Source organism: Chrysemys picta, chromosome 9 (genome assembly GCF_011386835.1).
Source record: "Chrysemys picta bellii isolate R12L10 chromosome 9, ASM1138683v2, whole genome shotgun sequence".
NCBI lineage: Eukaryota > Metazoa > Chordata > Testudines > Emydidae > Chrysemys > Chrysemys picta.
In genome coordinates, this window is record NC_088799.1 from 61,607,203 (window position 1) to 61,627,674 (window position 20,472).

The 20,472-nt window shown below is 48.2% G+C and overlaps 1 protein-coding gene and 1 long non-coding RNA gene across 3 annotated transcripts in view; both read left to right on the top strand.

Moving 5' to 3' along the window:
• LOC135973526 (uncharacterized) overlaps nt 1–20,472 on the top strand; it is a 309,693-nt gene that overhangs the window by 245,360 nt on the left and 43,861 nt on the right. The window lies entirely within an intron of this gene.
• Nucleotides 1,975–5,904, top strand: LOC135973376 (uncharacterized). Of its 2 annotated transcripts, none has more exons than XM_065556338.1 (2): nt 1,975–3,510; nt 4,615–5,904. In XM_065556338.1, exons 1-2 carry the CDS (start codon nt 3,108–3,110, stop codon nt 5,205–5,207), a joined length of 996 nt encoding a protein of 331 aa, XP_065412410.1. In that variant the 5' UTR covers nt 1,975–3,107; the 3' UTR covers nt 5,208–5,904. The 2 variants fall into 2 exon arrangements, 1 of the variants encoding a protein (XP_065412410.1); XR_010590182.1 differs by having other exon boundaries at nt 2,274–2,490.

The window sequence follows — 20,472 nt, forward strand, 5'->3', positions numbered from 1 at the left end:
GAGTGTCATCCTGACAGACCCATAAGGTTCCTTGCGCTATAGCATCAGCTACTGAGTTTGTGCCTGAGGAACAGGCCTCTCAATCTTGTCCTCAGTCTGCTTGTCAATCACTCTGCTGATTTGTTGTGTCCCCAGGGCCGGCTCTAGCTTTTTTGCTGCCCCAAGCAGCAAATAAAAGCGCCGCCCCCCAGCCCCCCCCGCCGAGCACCGCGCCGCCCCCCCCCAGCCGAGCGCCACGCTGCCCCCCTGCCGAGCACCGCCGGAACCCCCCCCCGAGCGCCGAGCCTCGCGCCGCCGGAGCCCGCCCCTTGCCAAGCTCCGCCGGAACCCCCCTCCAGCGCCGCGCCCGCGCCCGCGCCGCACCCCCCCGATCGCCGAGCCCCGCGACGCCCCCCCCCCCGCTTAGCGCCGCGTCCCGCAACGCCGGAGCCCGCCCCCTGCCAAGCTCCGCCGGAACCCCCCTCCAGTGCCACGCCCATGCCGCACCCCCACCGAGCGCCACGCGCCGGAACCCCCCCAAGCGCTGAGCCCCGCGCTGCCTGCCGCACCGCTGGAGCCTGCCCCCTGCCGAGCGCCCCCAGAACCCCCTTCCAGCGCCACGCCCACACCGCCCCCTCGCCGAGCCCCGCGCAACTGGAGCCTGCCCCCCCAGCGCCGCGCCACCGGAGCGCCCTCCCCCGGCCGCCCTTTACCAGGTGCCGCCCCAAGCATGTGCTTGGGTGCCTGGTGCCTGGAGCCGGCCCTGTGTGTCCCACTATTATTTCCTAGGACCTCACCAGGGGATGAGGCGTTTTACCTAGCACCCCTCGGCTGGATGACTTTAAGTGGTCTCAAACTATGCTTTAGAAGGTCTCAGACTCTTTGCAGATTTCTGGGGAAGAGTCCAGGAACACACCCAAGGGATCTAATTTACACACATCCTGTACCACCCTTGCTAGTAGTGACAGCTGTTGTCGAAAAGTTGCAGCAATACAATAAGACCATACCAATGGAAGATGAGCCTCAAATGTTGGATTTATTTGGCCGTAAATCATGCTTATCAGCTAAATTTGCCATTCTAAAATTGCAAGTTGTCAGGCCCTCTTGGCCAGATATGATTTTGTGAACTTTGAAAAAAATCAGTGTTTGCAGATAAGGTGCCTCCAGTGAGGGAAGAGTTCTCTTCACTGGTGGCTGAAGGACAGATGGCCACCAAGACCAGCCTACAAGCTGCTCTAGATGTGGCAGACACCTCTTCAAGATCAGTGGCTACAGCAGTGGTGAGGATAAGGGCCTTGTGACTTCAGGGATCTGGCTTCACATGGTGGAGGACTTGCCCTTTGAAAGGTCAGAATTATTCAGCTCTCAGACAGATTAAAATCCTTCAACATATGAAAGATGTAGAGCCACGCTTCCTCCATCCAGGGTCAACCTGTCCAGTTAATGACTGACAATACAACCTTTGACCACAGGTGCCTAGGTTAGCCCACACTGAAAATGCCAAGATCAGGGCAGGCTTCAAAAAGGAGAGCAGATTCTCCCAAAACGGATGATTAACTCTGTAGTTAGATTCACCAAACAGTCACAAACTGTGCTTCTGATCCCCACACTGGTTATCAAGAAGCTGAAAAAAATAAATTACACAGCTCCCTTTATTGGGAGCCAGAGACTGGAATGCAATCAACAAATAGGTCCAGTAAAGTGAGAAATTATTTAAAAACTCTGCTCACTGTACAAAATCATCTTCTGATCCCCAAAGAACTAGCCACATTAATGGATCAATACTAGTTTGGAACTTACCCAAAATACCATGCTGACAGCCAATCCTTTAGTATCTAAATTTGATGTGGCATCTGCCCCCACACTGGCCCATAAGGGGTTAATAGAGCTCTAGGGAGGCTGTGCATGAGGCAGCCAATTAGAGAGGGGCTGCAAGGAGCAGCCAGTCAGGGCTGGGCTTGCCCATATAAGAAGGGCTGCAGAGCAGCTTCAGTTGTTCCCTGGAGCTCAAAGAGGGAGAACTGGCTGCCTTGCAGGAGGAAGAATGCTAGCAGAGAAGGTGCTGGGGCTGCTGGGAAGGGCCCTGGGAAGTAGACTGAGGGGTTGGAGGGGACACAGCACATGGCTGCCATCTACAGGTTCCCTGGACTGGGACCGAGTAGTGGGTGGGCCTGAGTCCCTCCCTGTCCCCATGTGGACAATGGCATCGGCCTGCAAAGACTGAGTCATGCAGGGGCATGTGACTTGCCCAGGTGACTCCAAAACTCCATCTTGGAGCTGGGCTTTGCATAGGAGGGAGGAGGGGGGTCTCCACCCACAAGAGAGAGTCTACTTAAACCTGTGGGAGACCCCTCCATTTTGTCTTCAGCTGGCTAAAGAAGGAGCCTCTCCATCCCCCCCAGGATACTTGAAGGAGACTGAAACAAAGGATAGTAACTACAGGGGGTGTGAGTGGTTGCTGGACCCAGGCTAAAAGGAGATTAGCCTGTAAAAGGGAGCACTCTGGAACTGGTGAGGAAATTATCTGTATTCAGTTTGATTAGGCATAGATCTGCGCATTTTATTTTATTTTGCTTGGTGACTTACTTTGTTCTGTCTGTTACTACTTTGAACCACTTAAATCCTACTGTCTGTATTTAATAAAATCACTTTTTATTTAGTAATTTACTCAGAGTATGTATTAATACCTGGGGGAGCAAACAACTGTGCATATCTCTCTATCAGTGTTATAGAGGGCGAACAATTTATGAGTTTAAAGCTTATGCAGGGCAAAACGGATTTATCTGGGTTTAGACCCCATTGGGAGTTGGGCATCTGAGTGCTAAAGACAAGCACACTACTGTGAGCTGTTTTCAGGTAAACTTGCAGCTTTGGGACAGGAGATTCAGACCCTGGATCTGTGTCTGGAGCCAGACAGGAGTGTCTGGCTCAGCAAGACAGGGTGCTGGAGTCCTGAGCTGGCAGGGAAAACAGGAGCAGGGGTAGTCTTGGCACATCGGGTGGCAGCTCCCAAGGGGGTTTCTGTGATTCAACCCGTCACACTCGCCATAGGGGGAGATGAATCAGTGCTAGCTGAACTCCATAGCAGTAAAAGAAATGGCAAAATATTAGAAAAGGTCTCCAAGGCCATGAAGGACAGAGGCCATAACAGGGACGCACAGCAGTGCCACGTGAAAATTAAGGAGCTAAGGCAAGCCTACCACAAAGCCAGAGAGGCAAACGGAAGGTCCGGGGCACAGCCGCAAACATGCCGCTTCTACGCAGAGCTGCATGCCATGCTAGGGGGTGCAGCCACCACTACCCCAACCGTGTGCTATGACTCCTTCACTGGAGAAACACACAGGGAAGAGGGTTCGGGGTACGAGGAAGAGGAGGATGAAGATAATGTGGATAGTTCACAGCAGCAAGGAAGCAGAGAAACCGGTTTCCCTAACAGCCAGGATATGTTTATCACCCTGGACCTGGAGCCAGTAACCCCCGAACTCACCCAAGGCGTGCTCCCAGACCCTGAGGGCACACCGGGGACCTCTGGTGAGTGTACCTTTGTAAATATTACACATGGTTTAAAAGCAAGCGTGTTTAGTGATTAATGATTAATTTGCTCTGGCAATCGCGGCTAGTACAGCTACTGGAAAAGTCTGTTAACATGTATGGGGATGGAGCGGAAATCCTCCAGGGACATCTCCAGAAAGCTCTCCTTCATGAAAAGAAGAACAGGAGTACTTGTGGCACCTTAGAGACTAACAAGTGGGCTGTAATCCACGAAAGCTTATGCTCTAATAAATTTGTTAGTCTCTAAGGTGCCACAAGTACTCCTGTTCTTCTTTTTGCGGATACAGACTAACACGGCTGCTACTCTGAAACCTCTTCATGTACTCCCAAAGCCTTTGCAAAAGGTTTCTGGGGAGGGCTGCCTTATCCCGTCCGCCATGGTAGGACACTTTACCACGCCAGGCCAGTAGCACGTAGTCTGGAATCATTGCATAACAAAGCATGGCAGCATATGGTCCCGGTGTTTGCTGGCATGCAGACAACATCCATTCCTTATCGCTCTTTGTTATCCTCAGGAGACTGATATCATTCACGGTCACCTGGTTGAAATGGGGTGATTTTATTAAGGGGACATTCAGAGGTGCCCGTTCCTGCTCTGCTGAACAGAAATGTTTCCCGCTGTTAGCCACGCGGTGGGGGGAGGGGTGAAGTGATCATCCCAGAGAATTGGGTGTTAGGGGAGGGGAGGGGGGTTAGTTGGGTTTGTGCTGCATGTTAACCCGGGAACCGCAGCCTCTCCTTTTACATTGCAAACCCATTTTAAATGGCCAACCCAACGGGTGCTTGGTATGGGAAATGAGGGCGCTACAGTTTGAAACCATTCCCACATGTTAAGAAGTTCAAAAAAGCCAAAAGACTGTGGCTTACCATGGCTGCCTGCAAGCCCAAATCTGTTGCCTGGCACTGCGTGAGTGATCTCTCACACCAAACCGGCAGGCCCTCAATATAAGAGGAAAAATGCGACCTTGTAACGAAACCACATGTGCTGTGTAATGTGAACAGCAAAATTTAACGTGAAAGAGTGTACCCATTGTTCTCTAAAATGTGTCTTTTTTTAACCACCTCTCCCTTCTCCTCCACCAGCTGCAAATGTTTCTCCTTCACAGAGGCTAGTGAAGATTAGAAGGAGAAAACGGTGGACTCAGGATGACATGTTCACGGAGCTCCAGATGTCCTCCTACGCTGAAAGAGCACAGCAGAATGCGTGGAGGCAGTCAATGTCAGACTACAGAAAAGCACAGTATGAACGAGAGGAGAGGTGGCGGGCTGAATCGCAGGATGAACAGAGCAAGTGGCGGGCTGAAGATGATAGGTGGCGTCAGCTTGCAGACAGAAGGCAAGAGTCGATGCTCCGGCTGCTGGAGCATCAAACTGATATGCTCCAGTGTATGGTTGAGCTGCAGGAAAGGCAGCAGGAGCAGAGACCGCCGCTACAGCCCCTGTGTAACCAACAACCCTCCTCCCCAAGTTCCATAGCCTCCTCACCCAGACGCCCAAGAACACGGTGGGGGGGGGGGCCTCCAGTCACTCCACCCCAGATGATTGCCCGAGCATCAGAAGGCTGGCCTTCAATAAGAGTTAAAGTTTTAAACTACAGTGTGTCCTTTTCCTTCCCTCCGCCCCCACTCATCCCGGGCTACCTTGGCAATTATCCCCTTAGTTGTGTGATGAATTAATAAAGAATGCATGAATGTGAAGTAACAATGACTGTATTGCCTCTGCAAGCGGTGCTCGAAGGGGGAGGGGAGGGGAGGGTGGGGTCTTTGGTTTACAGGGAAGTAGAGTGAACCGGGTGGGGGGGTGGGGTGGAGGGTTCATCAAGGAGAAACAAACAGAAGTCTCACACCGTAGCCTGGCCAGTCACAAAACTCATTTTCAAAGCTTCTCTGATGCGCATCGCACCCTGCTGTGCTCTTCTAACCACTCTGGTGTCTGGCTGCGCGTAATCAGCGGCCAGGCGATGTGCCTCAATCTCCCACCCCGCCATAAATGTCTCCCCCTTACTCTCACAGATATTGTGGAGCGCACAGCAAGCAGCAATAACAATGCAAACTAGACACAATCAACTCCGGTTTGAATAAGGACTGGGAATGGCTGAGCCATTACAAACATTGATTCTATCTCCCCTTGTAAGTATGCTCACACTTCTTATCAAACTGTCTGTACTGGGCTATCTTGATTATCACTTCAAAAGTTTTTTTTCTCTTAATTAATTGGCCTCTCAGAGTTGGTAAGACAACTCCCACCTGTTTATGCTCTCTGTATGTGTGTATATATATCTCCTCAATATATGTTCCATTCTATATGCATCCGAAGAAGTGGGCTGTAGTCCACGAAAGCTTATGCTCTAATAAATGTGTTAGTCTCTAAGGTGCCACAAGTACTCCTGTTCTTCTTAATGGGGATATTCTTTTCGCTGAGGTCTGAGCGAGTCAGTAAGCTGCACCAGCGCGCTTTTAAATGTCCAAATGCACATTCCACCACCATTCGGCACTTGCTCAGCCTGTAGTTGAACAGGTCCTGACTACTGTCCAGGCTGCCTGTGTACAGCTTCATGAGCCGTGGCATTAAGGGGTAGGCTGGGTCCCCAAGGATAACGATAGGCATTTCAACATCCCCAATGGTTATTTTCTGGTCCGGGAAGAAAGTCCCTTCCTCCAGCTTTCGAAACAGACCAGAGTTCCTGAAGACACGAGCATCATGTACCTTTCCCGGCCATCCCACGTTGATGTTGGTGAAACGTCCCTTGTGATCCACCAGGGCTTGCTGCAGCAGCATTGAAAAGTACCCCTTGCGGTTTATGTAGTCGGTGGCTTGGTGCTCCGGTGCCAAGATAGGGATATGGGTTCCATCTATCGCCCCACCACAGTTTGGGAATCCCATTTCAGCAAAACCATCCACTATGGCCTGCACGTTTCCCAGAGTTACTACCCTTGATATCACCAGGTCTTTCATTGCCCTGGCAACTTGGATCACAGCAGCCCCCTCAGTAGATGTGCCCACTCCAAATTGATTCCCGACTGACCGGTAGCTGTCTGGCATTGCAAGCTTCCACAGGGCTATCGCCACTCGCTTCTCAACTGTGAGGGCTGCTCTAATCCTGGTATTCTGGCGCTTCAGGGCAGGGGAAAGCAAGTCACAAAGTTCCATGAAAGTGCCCTTACGCATGCGAAAGTTTCGGAGCCACTGGGAATCGTCCCACACCTGCAGCACGATGCGGTCCCACCAGTCTGTGCTTGTTTCCCGGGCCCAGAATCGGCGTTCCACGGCATGAACCTGCCCCAGTAACACCATGATTTGCACATTGCTGGGGCCTGTACTTTGTGAGAGGTCTATGTCCATGTCAATTTCCTCATCACTCTCGTCGCCGCGCTGCAATCGTCTCCTCAGCTGGTCCTGGTTTTGCTTTGGCATGTCCTGGCTCTGCATATACTCCAGGACAATACGCATGGTGTTCATAGTGCTCATAATTGCTGCGGTGATCTGAGCAGGCTCCATGATCCCAGTGCTATGGCGTCTGGTCTGAAAAAAGGCGCGAAACTAGTATCTGACAGACGGAGGGAGGGAGGGGCGAGTGATGACATGGCGTACAGGTACAGGAAATTAAAATCAACAAAGGTGGCTGTGCATTAGGGAGAATCACAATGAACTGTCACACAGAATGGCCCCCCCCAAAGATTAAACTCAAAACCCTGGGCTTAGCAGGCCGTTGATTTCACGGAGGGAGGGGGAAGCAAATGAATACAGAACAAATCTAGTTTTTACATCTTAAGCTGGCAGACAACAGTGCAGCATGACTGATAGCGCTCGGCATCTTCTGGGTGCTTGGCAGAAAATACTGGGCGCTTGGCAGAAAATAGCATACTACGACTGATAGCCATCATCGTCGAGACTGCCCATGATTGACAGCCACTGCAGTACGATGACGACGGATACCAGTCGTAATATACCATCTTCTACCAAAAGGCAAGGGACTGCTGTTGTGTGCAATGCAGCCCCACGTCTGCCAGCACCCAGATCGCCGATGAAGGCTACCAGTCATACTGCACCATCTACTGCCAAAAGGCAATTAGCTGCTGCTGTGTAGCAATGCAGTACCACGTCTGCCGGCACCCAGAGGACATATGGTGACGGTGAGCTGAACTGAGCTGAGCGGGCTCCAGGCTTGGCGTGGTATGTTGTCTGCACAGGTAACCCAGGTAAAAAGGCGTGAATCGATTGTCTGCCGTTGCTCTGACGGACGGGGAGGTGCCTGACGACATGTACCCAGAACCCCCCATGACACTATTTTGCATCATTCAGGCATTGGGATCTCAACCCAGAATTCCAATGGGCGGTGGAGACTGCGGGAACTGTGGGATAGCTACCCATAGTGCAACGCTCCGGAAGTCGACGCTAGCCTCGGTACTGTGGACGCGGTCCGCCAACTTCATGCACTTAGAGCATTTTATGTGGGGACACACACAATTGGCTGTATACAACAACCGATTTCTATAAAACCGGCTTCTATAAATTTGACCTAATTTCGTAGTGTAGACATACCCTTTGTCTGTCGTTGTTCTCCAGAGAGGGGACAGAGCAGAGACAGGGCTGAAACTATGCTGTAAAAAGCTGTAAACCAGGTATGAAAATCAGGAAAGCACAAGAACAGAGGACTCCTGCCTCATACTGAGAAGATAACTCGCTGATTGTCCTGCTTTAAGTGCCTATGCAGAAATGCAAGAAGCTTGGGAAACAAGCAGGGAGAACTGGAAGTCCTGGCACAGTCAAGGAATTATGATGTGATTGGAATAACAGAGGCAGGGTGGGATAACTCACATGACTGGAGTACTGTCATGGATGGATATAAACTGTTTGGGAAGGACAGGCAGGGCAGAAAAGGTGGGGGAGTTGCATTGTATGTAAGAGAACAGTATGACTGTTCAGAGCTTCAGTATGAAACTGCAGAAAAACCTGAGAGTCTCTGGATTAAGTTTAGAAGTGTGAGCAACAAGGGTGATGTCATGGTATTGATGTAGTGTCAAACCAATCTGATAGCTTTCTTTGATAGGATAACGAGTCTTGTGGATAAGGGAGAAGCTGTGGATGTGGTATACCTAGACTTTAGTAAGGCATTTGATACGGTCTCGCATGATATTCTTATCGATAAACTAGGCAAATACAATTTAAATGGGGCTACTATAAGGTGGGTGCATAACTGGCTGGATAACTGTACCCAGAGAGTTGTTATTAATGGTTCCCAATCCTGCTGGAAAGGCATAACAAGTGGGGTTCCGCAGGGGTCTGTTTTGGGACCGGCTCTGTTCAATATCTTCATCAACTACTTAGATATTGGCATAGAAAGTATGCTTATTAAGTTTGCAGATGATACCAAACTGGGAGGGATTGCAACTGCTTTGGAGGACACGGTCATAATTCAAAATGATCTGGACAAATTGGAGAAATGGTCTGAGGTAAACGGGATGAAGTTTAACAAAGACAAATACAAAGTGCTCCACTTAGGAAGGAAAAATCAGTTTCACACATACAGAATGGGAAGAGACTGTCTAGGAAGGAGTACGGCAGAAAGGGAGCTAGGGGTTATAGTGGACCACAAGCTAAATATGAGTCAACAGTGTGATGCTGTTGCAAAAAAAGCAAACATGATTCTGGGATGTATTAACAGGTGTGTTGTGAGCAAGACACGAGAAGTCATTCTTCTGCTCTACTCTGCGCTGGTTAGGCCTCAACTGGAGTATTGTGTCCAGTTCTGGGCACTGCATTTCAAGAAAGATGTGGAGAAATTGGAGAGGGTCCAGAGAAGAGCAACAAGAATGATTAAAGGTCTTGAGAACCTTTAAGGCTGAAAGAATTGGGTTTGTTTAGTTTGGAAAAGAGAAGACTGAGAGGGGACACGATAGCAGTTTTCAGGTATCTAAAAGGGTGTCATAAGGAGGAGCGAGAAAACTTGTTCACCCTAGCCTCTAAGGATAGAACAAGAAGCAACGGGCTTAAACTGCAGCAAGGGAGGTCTAGGTTGGACATTAGGAAAAAGTTCCTAACTGACAGGGTGGTTAAACACTGGAATAAATTGCCTAGGGAGGTTGTGGAATCTCCATCTCTGGAGATATTTAAGAGTAGGTTAGATAAATGTCTATCAGGGATGGTCTAGACAGTATTTGGTCCTGCCATGAGTGCAGGGGACTGGACTCCATGACCTCTCGAGGTCCCTTCCAGTCCTAGAATCTATGGTATGAGTCTGCTATAGACCACCAGGCCAGGGGGATAAGGTGGACCAGGCTTTCTTCAGGCAACTAACAGAAGTTACTAGATCACAGGTCCTGGTTCTCATAGGGGACTTCAATCACCCCGATATCTGCTGGGAGTGCAATACAGCGGTGCACAGACGACAATCCAGGAAGTTTTTGGAAAGTGTAGGGGACAATTTCCTGGTGCAAGTGCTGGAGGAACCAACTGAGGCAGAGCTCTTCTTGACCTGCTGCTCACAAACAGGGAAGAATTAGTAGGGGAAGCAAAATTGGATGGGAGGCAGTGACCATGAAATGGTCAAGTTCAGGATCCTGACACAAGGAAGAAAGGAGAGCAGCGGAATATGGACCCTGGACTTCAGGACAGTCTGCAGACTTTGACTCCCTCAGGGAACTGATGGGCAGGATCCCCTGGGAGAATAACATGAGGGGGAAAGGAGTCCAGGATAGCTGGCTGTATTTTAAAGAATCCTTATTGAGGTTGCAGGAACAAACCAACTCGATGTGTAGAAAGAATAGTAAATATGGCAGGCGACCAGCTTGGCTTAACAGTGAAAACCTTGCTGATCTTAAACACAAAAAAGAAGCTTACAAGAAGTGGAAGATTGGACAAATGACCAGGGAGGAATATAGAAATATTGCTCAGGCATGCAGGAGTGAAATCAGGAAGGCCAAATCACACTTGGAGTTGCAGCTAGCAAGGGATGTTAAGAGTAATTAGAAGGGTATGTTAGCAACAAGAAGATCAAGGAAAGTGTGGGCCCCAACTGAATGGGGGAGGCAACCTAGTGACAGAGGATGTGGAAAAAGCTGAAGTACTCAATGCTTTTTTTGCCTCTGTCTTCACGAACAAGGTCAGCTCCCAGACTACTGCACTGGGCAGCACAGTATGGGAAGAAGGTGACCAGCCCTCTGTGGAGAAAGAAGTGGTTCAGGACTATTTAGAAAAGCTGGACAAGCACAAGTCCATGGGGCTGGATGCACTGCATCCAAGAGTGCTAAAGGAGTTGGTCGATGTGATTGCAGAGCCATTCGCCATTATCTTTGAAAACTCACGGTGATCAGGGGAGGTTCCCGATGACTGGAAAGAGGCTAACGTAGTGCCCATCTTTAAAAAAGGGAAGGAGGAGGATCCGGAAAACTACAGGCCAGTCAGCCTCACCTCAGTCCCTGGAAAAATCACGGCGCAGGTGCTCAAGGAATCAATTTTGAAGCACTTAGAGAGGAAAGTGATCAGGAACAGTCAGCATGGATTCACCAAGGGCAAGTCATGCCTGACTAACCTAATTGCCTTCCATGATGAGATAACTGGCTCTGTGGATGAGGGGAAAGCAGTGGATGTGTTATTCCTTGACTTTAGCAAAGCTTTTGATACGGTCTCCCACAGTATTCTTGCCAGCAAGTTAAAGAAGTATGGGCTGGATGAATGGACTATAAGGTGGATAGAAAGCCGGCTAGATCGTCGGACTCAATGGGTAGTAATCAATGGCTCCATGTCTAGTTGGCAGCTGGTATCAAGCGGAGTGCCCCAAGGGTTGGTCCTGGGGCCGGTTTTGTTCAATATCTTCAGTAATGATCTGGAGGATGGCGTGAATTGCACCCTCAGCACATTTGCAGATGACACTAAACTGGGGGGGGGGGGAAGAGGAAGCTATGCTGGAGGGTAGGGATAGGATACAGAGGGACCTAGACAAATTAGAGGATTGGGCCAAAAGAAATCTGATGAGGTTCAACAAGGACAAGTGCAGAGTCCTGCACTTGGGATGGAAGAATCCCATGCACTGCTACAGACTAGGAACCGAGTGGCTAGGTAGCAGTTCTTCAGAAAAAGACCTAGGGGTTACAGTGGACAAGAAGCTGGATATGAGTCAACAGTGTGCCCTTGTTGCCAAGAAGGCTAATGGCATTTGGGGCTGTATAAGTAGGAGCATTGCCAGCAGATCGAGGGATATGATAATTCCCCTCTATTTGGCATTGGTGAGGCCTCATCTGGAGTACTGTGTCCAGTTTTGGGCCCCACACTACAAGAGGATGTGGAAAAATTGGAAAGAGTCCAGCGGAGGGCAACAAACATGATTAGGGAGCTGGAGCACATGACTTATGAGGAGAGGCTGAGGAAACGGGGGTTATTTAGTCTGCAGAAGAGAAGAATGAGGTGGGATTTGATAGCTGATTGCAACTACCTGAAAGGGGGTTCCAAAGAGGATGGATCTAGACTCATCTCAGTGGTACCAGATGACAGAACAAGGAGTAATGGTCTCAAGTTGCAATGGAGGAGGTTTAGGTTGGATATTAGGGGAAAAAATGTCCCCTATGTTAAAATGTTAACGCCCTTTTACTGAGAGAAAGGGAGGATTTACACTCACAAGAAATGCACCACTTAATTAGCATTTGTGCAGCCCCAAGTACCAAACACACTGTGGCAGAGACTAAGTAGGTTCTGCCATGGTGGAAGCACTGTGCTAATTTGTTTCCAAGCTTCTATCTTTCAGGCTCTGAACCAGAACATCAGAAGAGCTGGTACCAGCTGAAGAGTTATAAAATACCATGGTTATAGTGTCATGACAAAGTCTGTGTTCAGTGTTCTGTGTTGCATGTTCTGTGTCTGTCTCTGGTGGTCTCCTGTGTTAGCATTGGGTCCAGAGAGAGAGGGGATACTACACTAGACAGGGTAAATGTCTTTTCCTCTCTCTACTTCCCCCCATCTCCATCCAACTTATCAATCACCCCTTGTGTCCAAAAGACTTTGGTCCCCAGTGCATCAGGGTTATTTTTTGTTAGGTTCTCTAATAGTCATTTTGTTGTTAATTTTTGTTATTAATACATTTGTATTGTTAGTTACCTTTGCTTGTATTGTTAATTCCACACTTTCCTCTATGCACTCTGGTTCTACTTCCCCAAGCCCTAAAGGGTAGTTCTTGGGCCCCCATAACCTGTAAAACCTTGGCCCATGATTGTAGGGCCCCATCTTTCAGGTCCCCAGAAACCTCTTGAAAACAACTGTTAAAAATAGGAAATTCTGCAACATTTTGGCAACTGAATGTTAGTTTAAGTCCAAATCAGCTTAACCTTGCATAACAACTGTGGTACTCCTACAAAATCTTATTTGTTGTGTGTGCTTAAGAAGGTCCTGACCTCAGTGACTTATTGTTTGATGGCTATTGCAGCATCAAACTTGGGCCTCATTTTGTTTGTCAATGTACCCAATTATTGTAATGGTTTTGTTGTATTTCCAATTATTATAATTATAATTGTTTGCATTTGTGTTTGTTATATCTGGTGTTTAGTCAATTGTAATAGTTTTAGTTATATTCACCTGGTTATAATTGTTTGGTTTGTTTGCAACAAATACAAAAAATTTATATGGTGACAACTCAAGAATTGTTCTTGAGAGGTCAAAAGGGGGACAATGTAGATAAATCTCTGATAATTTTCATATGACTTTGCATTGTGCCTCTTCATATAACCTTGTGGTGGGTCTACCCAAGTGTGACCTCTGTTTTCATGGGACTTTGTATCAAAGCCTCATTTAGAAACTTTGCATTGCCCTTGGTATAATATTATAGCCCCTAAGGATAGAATAAGATAGAAGAAAAATTTCTTTTTGCTAGCAGTAGAACAAGAGCTCTCCCCCCCCCCCCCCACTCTTAATCAATTGCCCCGTTGAATGAATGAGGTGTGGATGAGCAAAGCATGGAAGGCAGCACCTCCAGACAGCCTCAACTGTTGGAAAGGGGCTGGGAGCCAGACCCAAGGACAATAAAACGTGTCAAGTGGGCTCATTAAAGACAAGCAGACATACCCACGGCCTCGGGGGTTAGAAGCAAGCACCTTCTTTTGGAAACACCCTCTTTGCAGCATTGGGACAACACACAAAAGAAAGCAGCACAAAGGACACAGACACAGAGTTTGAATCTGGTATAGATTTGCATAAGAGGAAAGCTATTATAAAAGTGAGGTGTCTTGCAGAGGACCCCGGGTCTCGTCTTGTCAACATGGGAGCATCAATCCGGATCGGCAGAAGCCCGGCTCCACCCCCTCCCCCATCTAACTCACCTGGCCAGTGAAGTTAAGGGGAGCAACTAATTGGTAACAACAAGACGGAGTGTGTTTGTGTGTAAGTGTAATATATTATATGCATATGATACAGTGTTAATGAATACATGTATTACTAATAAATGTGGTGTTTTGTCTTATTCCCCCTGAAAAGATCCTGTGCAGTACTTTAAGTACAACAGCCAGAGAGTGGGAAAGTCTCAAGACCAGGTCAGTTCCCCTCTCCAGCTACTCCCCATAATTGAGGTTCCATTTCAGTGTGTAGCTGTGGATATTCTGGGTCCTTTCCCTAAGACGACACCCAGAGGAAAGCTATACATACTGACCTTCATGGATTTTGCCACCCGATGGCCGGAAGGAGTAGCTCCAAGCAACACTGGGGCTAAAAGCATTGCAGACATTTTTGCCAGGGTAAGTTGTCCCTCAGACATCCTTACAGATTCTTGGCAGGACCAGGAAACCTTTTTGGGAAGCTAATGGGGTGAACCACCTTGTTGCCACCCCTTACCACCGTCAAACAAATGGCCTAGTGGAGAAGTTTAATGGGACTTTATGGGCCATGATGTGTAAATTTGTGAATAAGTACTCCAATGATTGGGACCTAGAGTTGTAGCAGTTGCTCTTTGCCTACAGAGCTGTACCACATCCCAGTTTGGGATTTTCATCCTTTGAACCCGTTTATGGCCACAAAGTTAAGGGGCCATTATAGTTGGTAAAGCAGCAATGGAGGGGGTTACATCTTCTCCAGGAACTAATATTTTAGACTTTGTAACCAACCTGCAAAACACCCTTAAGGACTCGCTAGCCCTTGCTCGAGGAAAACCTACAGGATTCTCAACAAGAGCAAAAGGCCTGGTATGATAAACGATGAAAGCAGAGGAAGAAAAATTCACTGTCACTCACAGAGTAATGGAAAGGCGAATGTTTAAGATATCGCTCGGTGATCACATACTGAATGAGATCAGAAGGCGTACAGGGGTGACTGATGTAGTGCACGCAATGTATGAAGCAAAGCAGAGATGGGCAGGTCATGTAGTCTGCAGGTAAGACAATAGGTGGACAACCCACATCAATGACTGGATCCCCAGAGACCACAAGTGACCATTGGGCAGACCAAAAACATTCTGGGCCGATCCCATGACAAAACTTTTTGGCCAGAAGTGGAAAGAACGTGCTTACAACAAAACAGAATGGTGTGGCATCGACTTGCATTCGTGGAGGGATGGACAAGGACAAGCCGGACAAAGGTATCAATAAGTGGTCACCATGTTCCATACAGGGTCACTGTAAGAGTGTGTGGACTCACCCCTGTGGCGCCTCCTGCTGGTCTCTTCCAGGAATTAGCTCATCGACCCAGGAGCGCCCTCTGCAGGCCAGTGATCCACCTTACCGCTAGCCCCATGTCCCTCCTGGACCCCAGTACCCCTTTCTCTGGGGTGCTGCCCCTCTGGTAGTAACCCCTCAGCCTCAGGGTTTCCCCACCCAGGGGAACCCCCACCCCCTATCCCCACCTTGCCTCAGTGTAAGGCTACTGCCAGTCACCAACTAGCCCCCATTCCCTGGGGCAGACTGCAGTGTATGCCACTCATCACTGGCAAGGGGGGTTTGGCCTGCTGCCTTCTTTCACCCTCAGTACCTCTATGGGCCTAGAACCAGGCCCTACAGCCTGGGGAGTAGCCAGCCTGGAGCTCCCCTGCTCCTGTGGCTTTTCCCCAGCCCTGCCTCACTCCAGGTACCTCTCAACCTTCCAGCAGCCAGGCCTGTCTCCCTCCAAAACTAGAGGAGAGACTGCTGAGCTTCTGGCTGCCCTGGCCTTCTTATAAGGCCCGGTTAGTCTGTTTGGGGCATGGCTCCAGCTGCAGCCACTTCCCTCAATCAGCCAGGGTTTTGCTCCCTTCTCCAGCCCTCTGCAGGGCTTTTCAAACCCCTTCAGGGCTGGAGCAGGTGCTCACCCCACTACAGTCACACAATCATTATGTGTTATATCAACAGACATGGTGGGGTGAGATCTTCCTCTTTATGCCAAGAAGCAGACTATGGAATTGGTGAATTATGCATCAGTTCTCCCTCTCAATGGTTAACACTTACCTTGTCTGTAGAATAGCCTAGCAGACAAACTGAGCATGCACTTCTCTTCAAATCACAAGTGAGAAACCAAAGACTTGGTCCTTTGGAACATCATTACAGATTGGAGCCATCCTCATGCAGACCTATTTGCAACATACAACAAGTATCAGGTCTTCTGTTTTTGGGGGGAAGGAGGTTCTGTTTCTGGCACCTTGTTAATCTCATGGTCGAGGACTTTAATGTACACATACCTACTAGTCCTGCTGATTTCATGGCTTGTGCAAGGTCAGGCAGGGATCCACCAAACTGATATTAATAGCACCAGCGTGACCATGGCAGTTCTGGTTCCCCAAATTGTGAACCTGTCAATCTCCCAACCAAAGACATTGCCTCAGATTCCAGACCTGCTTTCACAAAACGACTGGAAGATCCTTCACCCAGATATGAAGTCCCTTCATCTCATGGCTTGGCTATTGGATGGATTTCAAACTTAGAGGAGTCCCACTCCTCTCCTGCGCAAAATATCTTGTTAAACTGTGATGAAGACACTACAAGACAAACTTACTTAGTGAGAGTCACATGTTTTCTTCTTGCTGCCTTCAGAAGTCTTTAACTTCACAAAGTACTTGGTACCAGATAGAAATTCTGGAATACTTACTTGGAGTGAAACAGCTGGATGGGTCACTTAGCTCAATCAGGTTCCCCTTATTGTGATTTCTGCACACAGCTCTCTGGTGGATGGACATACAGTTGTTTCTCACCCAAGAGTGGTAAAGTTTCTGAAAGATCTAATCACGGTGTTTCCACCAGTCCCCTCATGGGACCACAATTTAGTTCTCTCTACTTGAATGGGCCCACCCTCTGAGCCAGTGGTAACATGTTCATTACTACATTTGTCTGTGAAAACATTGCTTTCAACATTTGCTACAATCACCTCGGTGACAAGGGTTAGGATGTCATCTGAGAGACTCCTTGTCTGGATATGACATGGTATAAAGCAGGTCTGCCATCAAAGCCTGAATTTATCTAAGTTTTTACCAAAGATCATTATAGACTTCCATTTAAGCCAGCAGATTCATCTGCTTATATTTTTCCCTAAACCACCCACTTGTAAAACGGAGGCTATGCTCTATATCAGGGATGGGCAAACTTTTTGGCCTGAGGGCCACATCTGGGTGGGGAAATTGCATGCAGGACCATGAATGTAGGGCTGGGGCAGGGGGTTGGGGTGCAGAAGGGAGTGTGGGGCATGGGAGGGGGTGCAGTGTGCAGGAAGGGGCTCAGGGCAGGAGGTTGGAGCACAGGAGGGGGTGTGGGAGGGGGCTCAGGACAGGGAGTTGGGGCGCAGGGTGAGGCAGGGGGCTCAGGGAAGAGGGTTGAGGTGCAAGAGAGGTGTGGGGTGCAGCAGGGGGCTCGGGGCAGGAGGTTGGGGTGCGGGCTCCGGCCCGATGCCACGTACCTTGAGCAGCTCCAGGGTAGCAGTGACACACAGTGGGGCTAAGGCAGGTTCCGTGGCCCCGCACCGCTCCCGGAAGCGGCCGGCACCAGGTTCCTGCAGCCCCTTGGGGAAGGGGGGGCAGAGGGCTCTGCATGCTGCCCTCACCTGCGGGTACCTCCCCCGAAGCTCCCATTGGTCGCAGTTCCCCATTCCCGGCCAATGGGAGCTGCGGGGGGCGATGCCTGCAGGTGAAGGCAGCATGCAGCGCCCTCTGCTCCCCCTCTCCCCCAGGGGCCACAGGGATGTAGTGCCAGCCACTTCTGGGAGCGGCACGGGGCTAGGGCAGGCAGGGAGCCTGCTTTAGCCCCGCGGCACCATGGGGGTGGCAATCCCGCGGGCCGGATCCAAAGCCCCGACAGGCTGGATCCAGCCTGCAGTTTGCCCATCCCTGCTCTATATGTTGAATGTCAAATGGGCTTTAGCATTTTATTTGCAGAGTACAAAATCTTTTAACTCTTCACTTAGACTTATCATCTGCATGGTGGAGAGAATGAAAGGGAAACCCATCTCATCTTAGAGATTGGACAGCTGACTGGGTGGTCAGCTGATGGTTAGTAACTGGCCAGAGTGACCATTCTGCTTCTCTCAGGGCTTGTCTACACGGGCAATTTACAGCGCTGCAACTTTTTCACTCTGGGGTGTGAAAAAACACCCCCCTGAGCGCAGCAAGTTTCAGTGCTGTAAAGTGCCAGCATAGACAGTGCACTAGTGCTGGGAGCCATGCTCCCAGTGTTGGTCACTACGCCCCTCGTGGAGGTGGCTCTCTCCCAGTGCTGCGCCGCATACACACAAGCCATGTTAAAGAGCTGCCACGGCAGCACTTCAGTGTTGCCTAGTGTAGACTAGCCATCAGAGCTCATGCCACCAGAGCTCAGGCAGTCTCACAGCACATCTTTGAGGAATGTTTCTATTATGCACCCATGCAAACCAGCCCCTGGAGATCTAGTCACACATTTAGGAAGCATTATGCTATCACTGAAGCTGTTGAGTCTGAACTTTTGATGAGCTTAAACTTAACCCAGACTTGATGTCTCTGTCTGAACTTTTAATCAAAGCTCTGACCTACGAACTACTCATGACATCCCACTCCCCTTAAGTAGCCATCTCCCCTTTTCTCTTTCTGAATTTACATTTTAACCTGTTTTATCCTGTAGAATCTTGATTGATTATACATGACCATTATGATCTGTTACTCACTTTGTTTACTTCTGTGTATAAATATTGATGCTCACCCCTAATAAACTTGCCACACTTACTCTGAAGCCTTTCAAGCTAAGGATAGTGTGAGCCCGTTGATCAACGAATTGGTGTCTGGTCTCTGACAGATTGTGAGCCCCATACCAACTCCGCACGAACTTGGGTGCTGGAGAGGTGAGTAAGGACTTGCTTTTTATCTAACAATTTGGGGGCTCGTCCGGGATTTCCTTCTGGTGTGGTGCCTCTGTCCAGTGGTCAGACCACTCATATACGAATTGGCAGGCGCCACGGGAGATTTCTCCCAGCCAATTCAATATTGAGGGGTCGTGTACTGGACAGCAGGATAAACGCCAGTTGGAGGGCTCCTGTCAGACACCATGGGTCAAGGGACTAGCGTGCCTCTTGAGAGTCCGTTGGGGATTGTAAATAAGTTATGGAACGAAGGGAAACTCCCAGTACAGACAGGAATGTCTAGGAGGAAGTTGTACACACTGTGTGTAAGGAATTGGACTGGGTATACCACGGTATTGGCCAACCCGGAGATGAGGTGGCCTTCGTATGGCTCTTTCGAGCAGGCTGCCTTAAGAGGAGTAAGGAGCCAGATCGAAAAAGACCATCCGGGACAGTTATGTTACTGGTTTTGTTGGGACACAGCAGCAGAGCTGTGGAAATCTTTAAAAATTATGGCAGTCAGGTATTCTCCCAAGAGTGAACCCCCTCCATGTTATTTCGATGAAGGGTGTAAACCAGAGGTTCCCAAACTTATTTGGCCTACCGCCCCCTTTTCAGAAAAAAAATTACTCAGCGCCCCCCTTTTCAGAAAAAAAATTACTCAGCGCCCCCCTGGAAATCTACCTTCTTTAAGCGAACAAACAGAAAGATGCAGTGACAAATTTGTGTTCTTTTATGTATCTATATTTCTACCTACGTCCTACAATATAGTAAAGAAAGATGTGTTATTAGAATATCGCCCACGACATCAGGTATACAGTGGTTTTTGCGTAAGATGGCAAAAGACAACCAAACTAAAATACTAATGAAACTAATAAACTGGGTTTTGTTCTTTGCTCAGCATTAGATATATGTATTTGATATTAAACTGTCAAATATCAAACTAAATTTATCAAGAAATAATTAATTAAAATAATCAATATGCAATTAAAAATCAGTTAATAGTTTTAATTTAATTTGCCCTTATTTAAATAATTGTTCCTTATTAACACACGCCTTATTTACCAATTAACACAGATGATTCGATAGATATAAATAAATGTTAATAGTTAACATTTTTTTTACGATTTCATTCCCGTTTTCGTTAATATTGTAATAAAAAATATGACAAATATATTGACTGTACACTTCAAATAGTACTGTACCGACACAAGCCTGCTACGATTTTATTATTAGTAAGCACTAGAGACACAGAAACGTACGGTAGATATGTAAGAAAATGTATAAAAATACTCACATGTAAATTGCTGTTTTATTGAAATAACAATAATACAATTTGCTTTGTATGTGATCCGTAATCCGTAAAGATCGAAGGTATTGAATATGAATAAAAAAATTTAAATACTTATTGCACTATTGTTAACCGCTTTTTACACAATTAAGAAACAATCTAAATTAGATTTCATACATGTCGCCTATTTATAGTATCGTATTGTAAACAAGTCATTACACGCACATATTCCTGCCGATGCATGCTGGACTTCCTGACAATGCGCGACACGCTCGCCTGCCAACACTTGCTTGTTAAGAGCTGTTGGCGGACTTGACACCTGATCGGTTATAATTTTTGAATTTATTTGGAAAATAAAGTAATCACTACAACTTTAACTCTATGTTACACAACAGATGAAACATGTACGAACG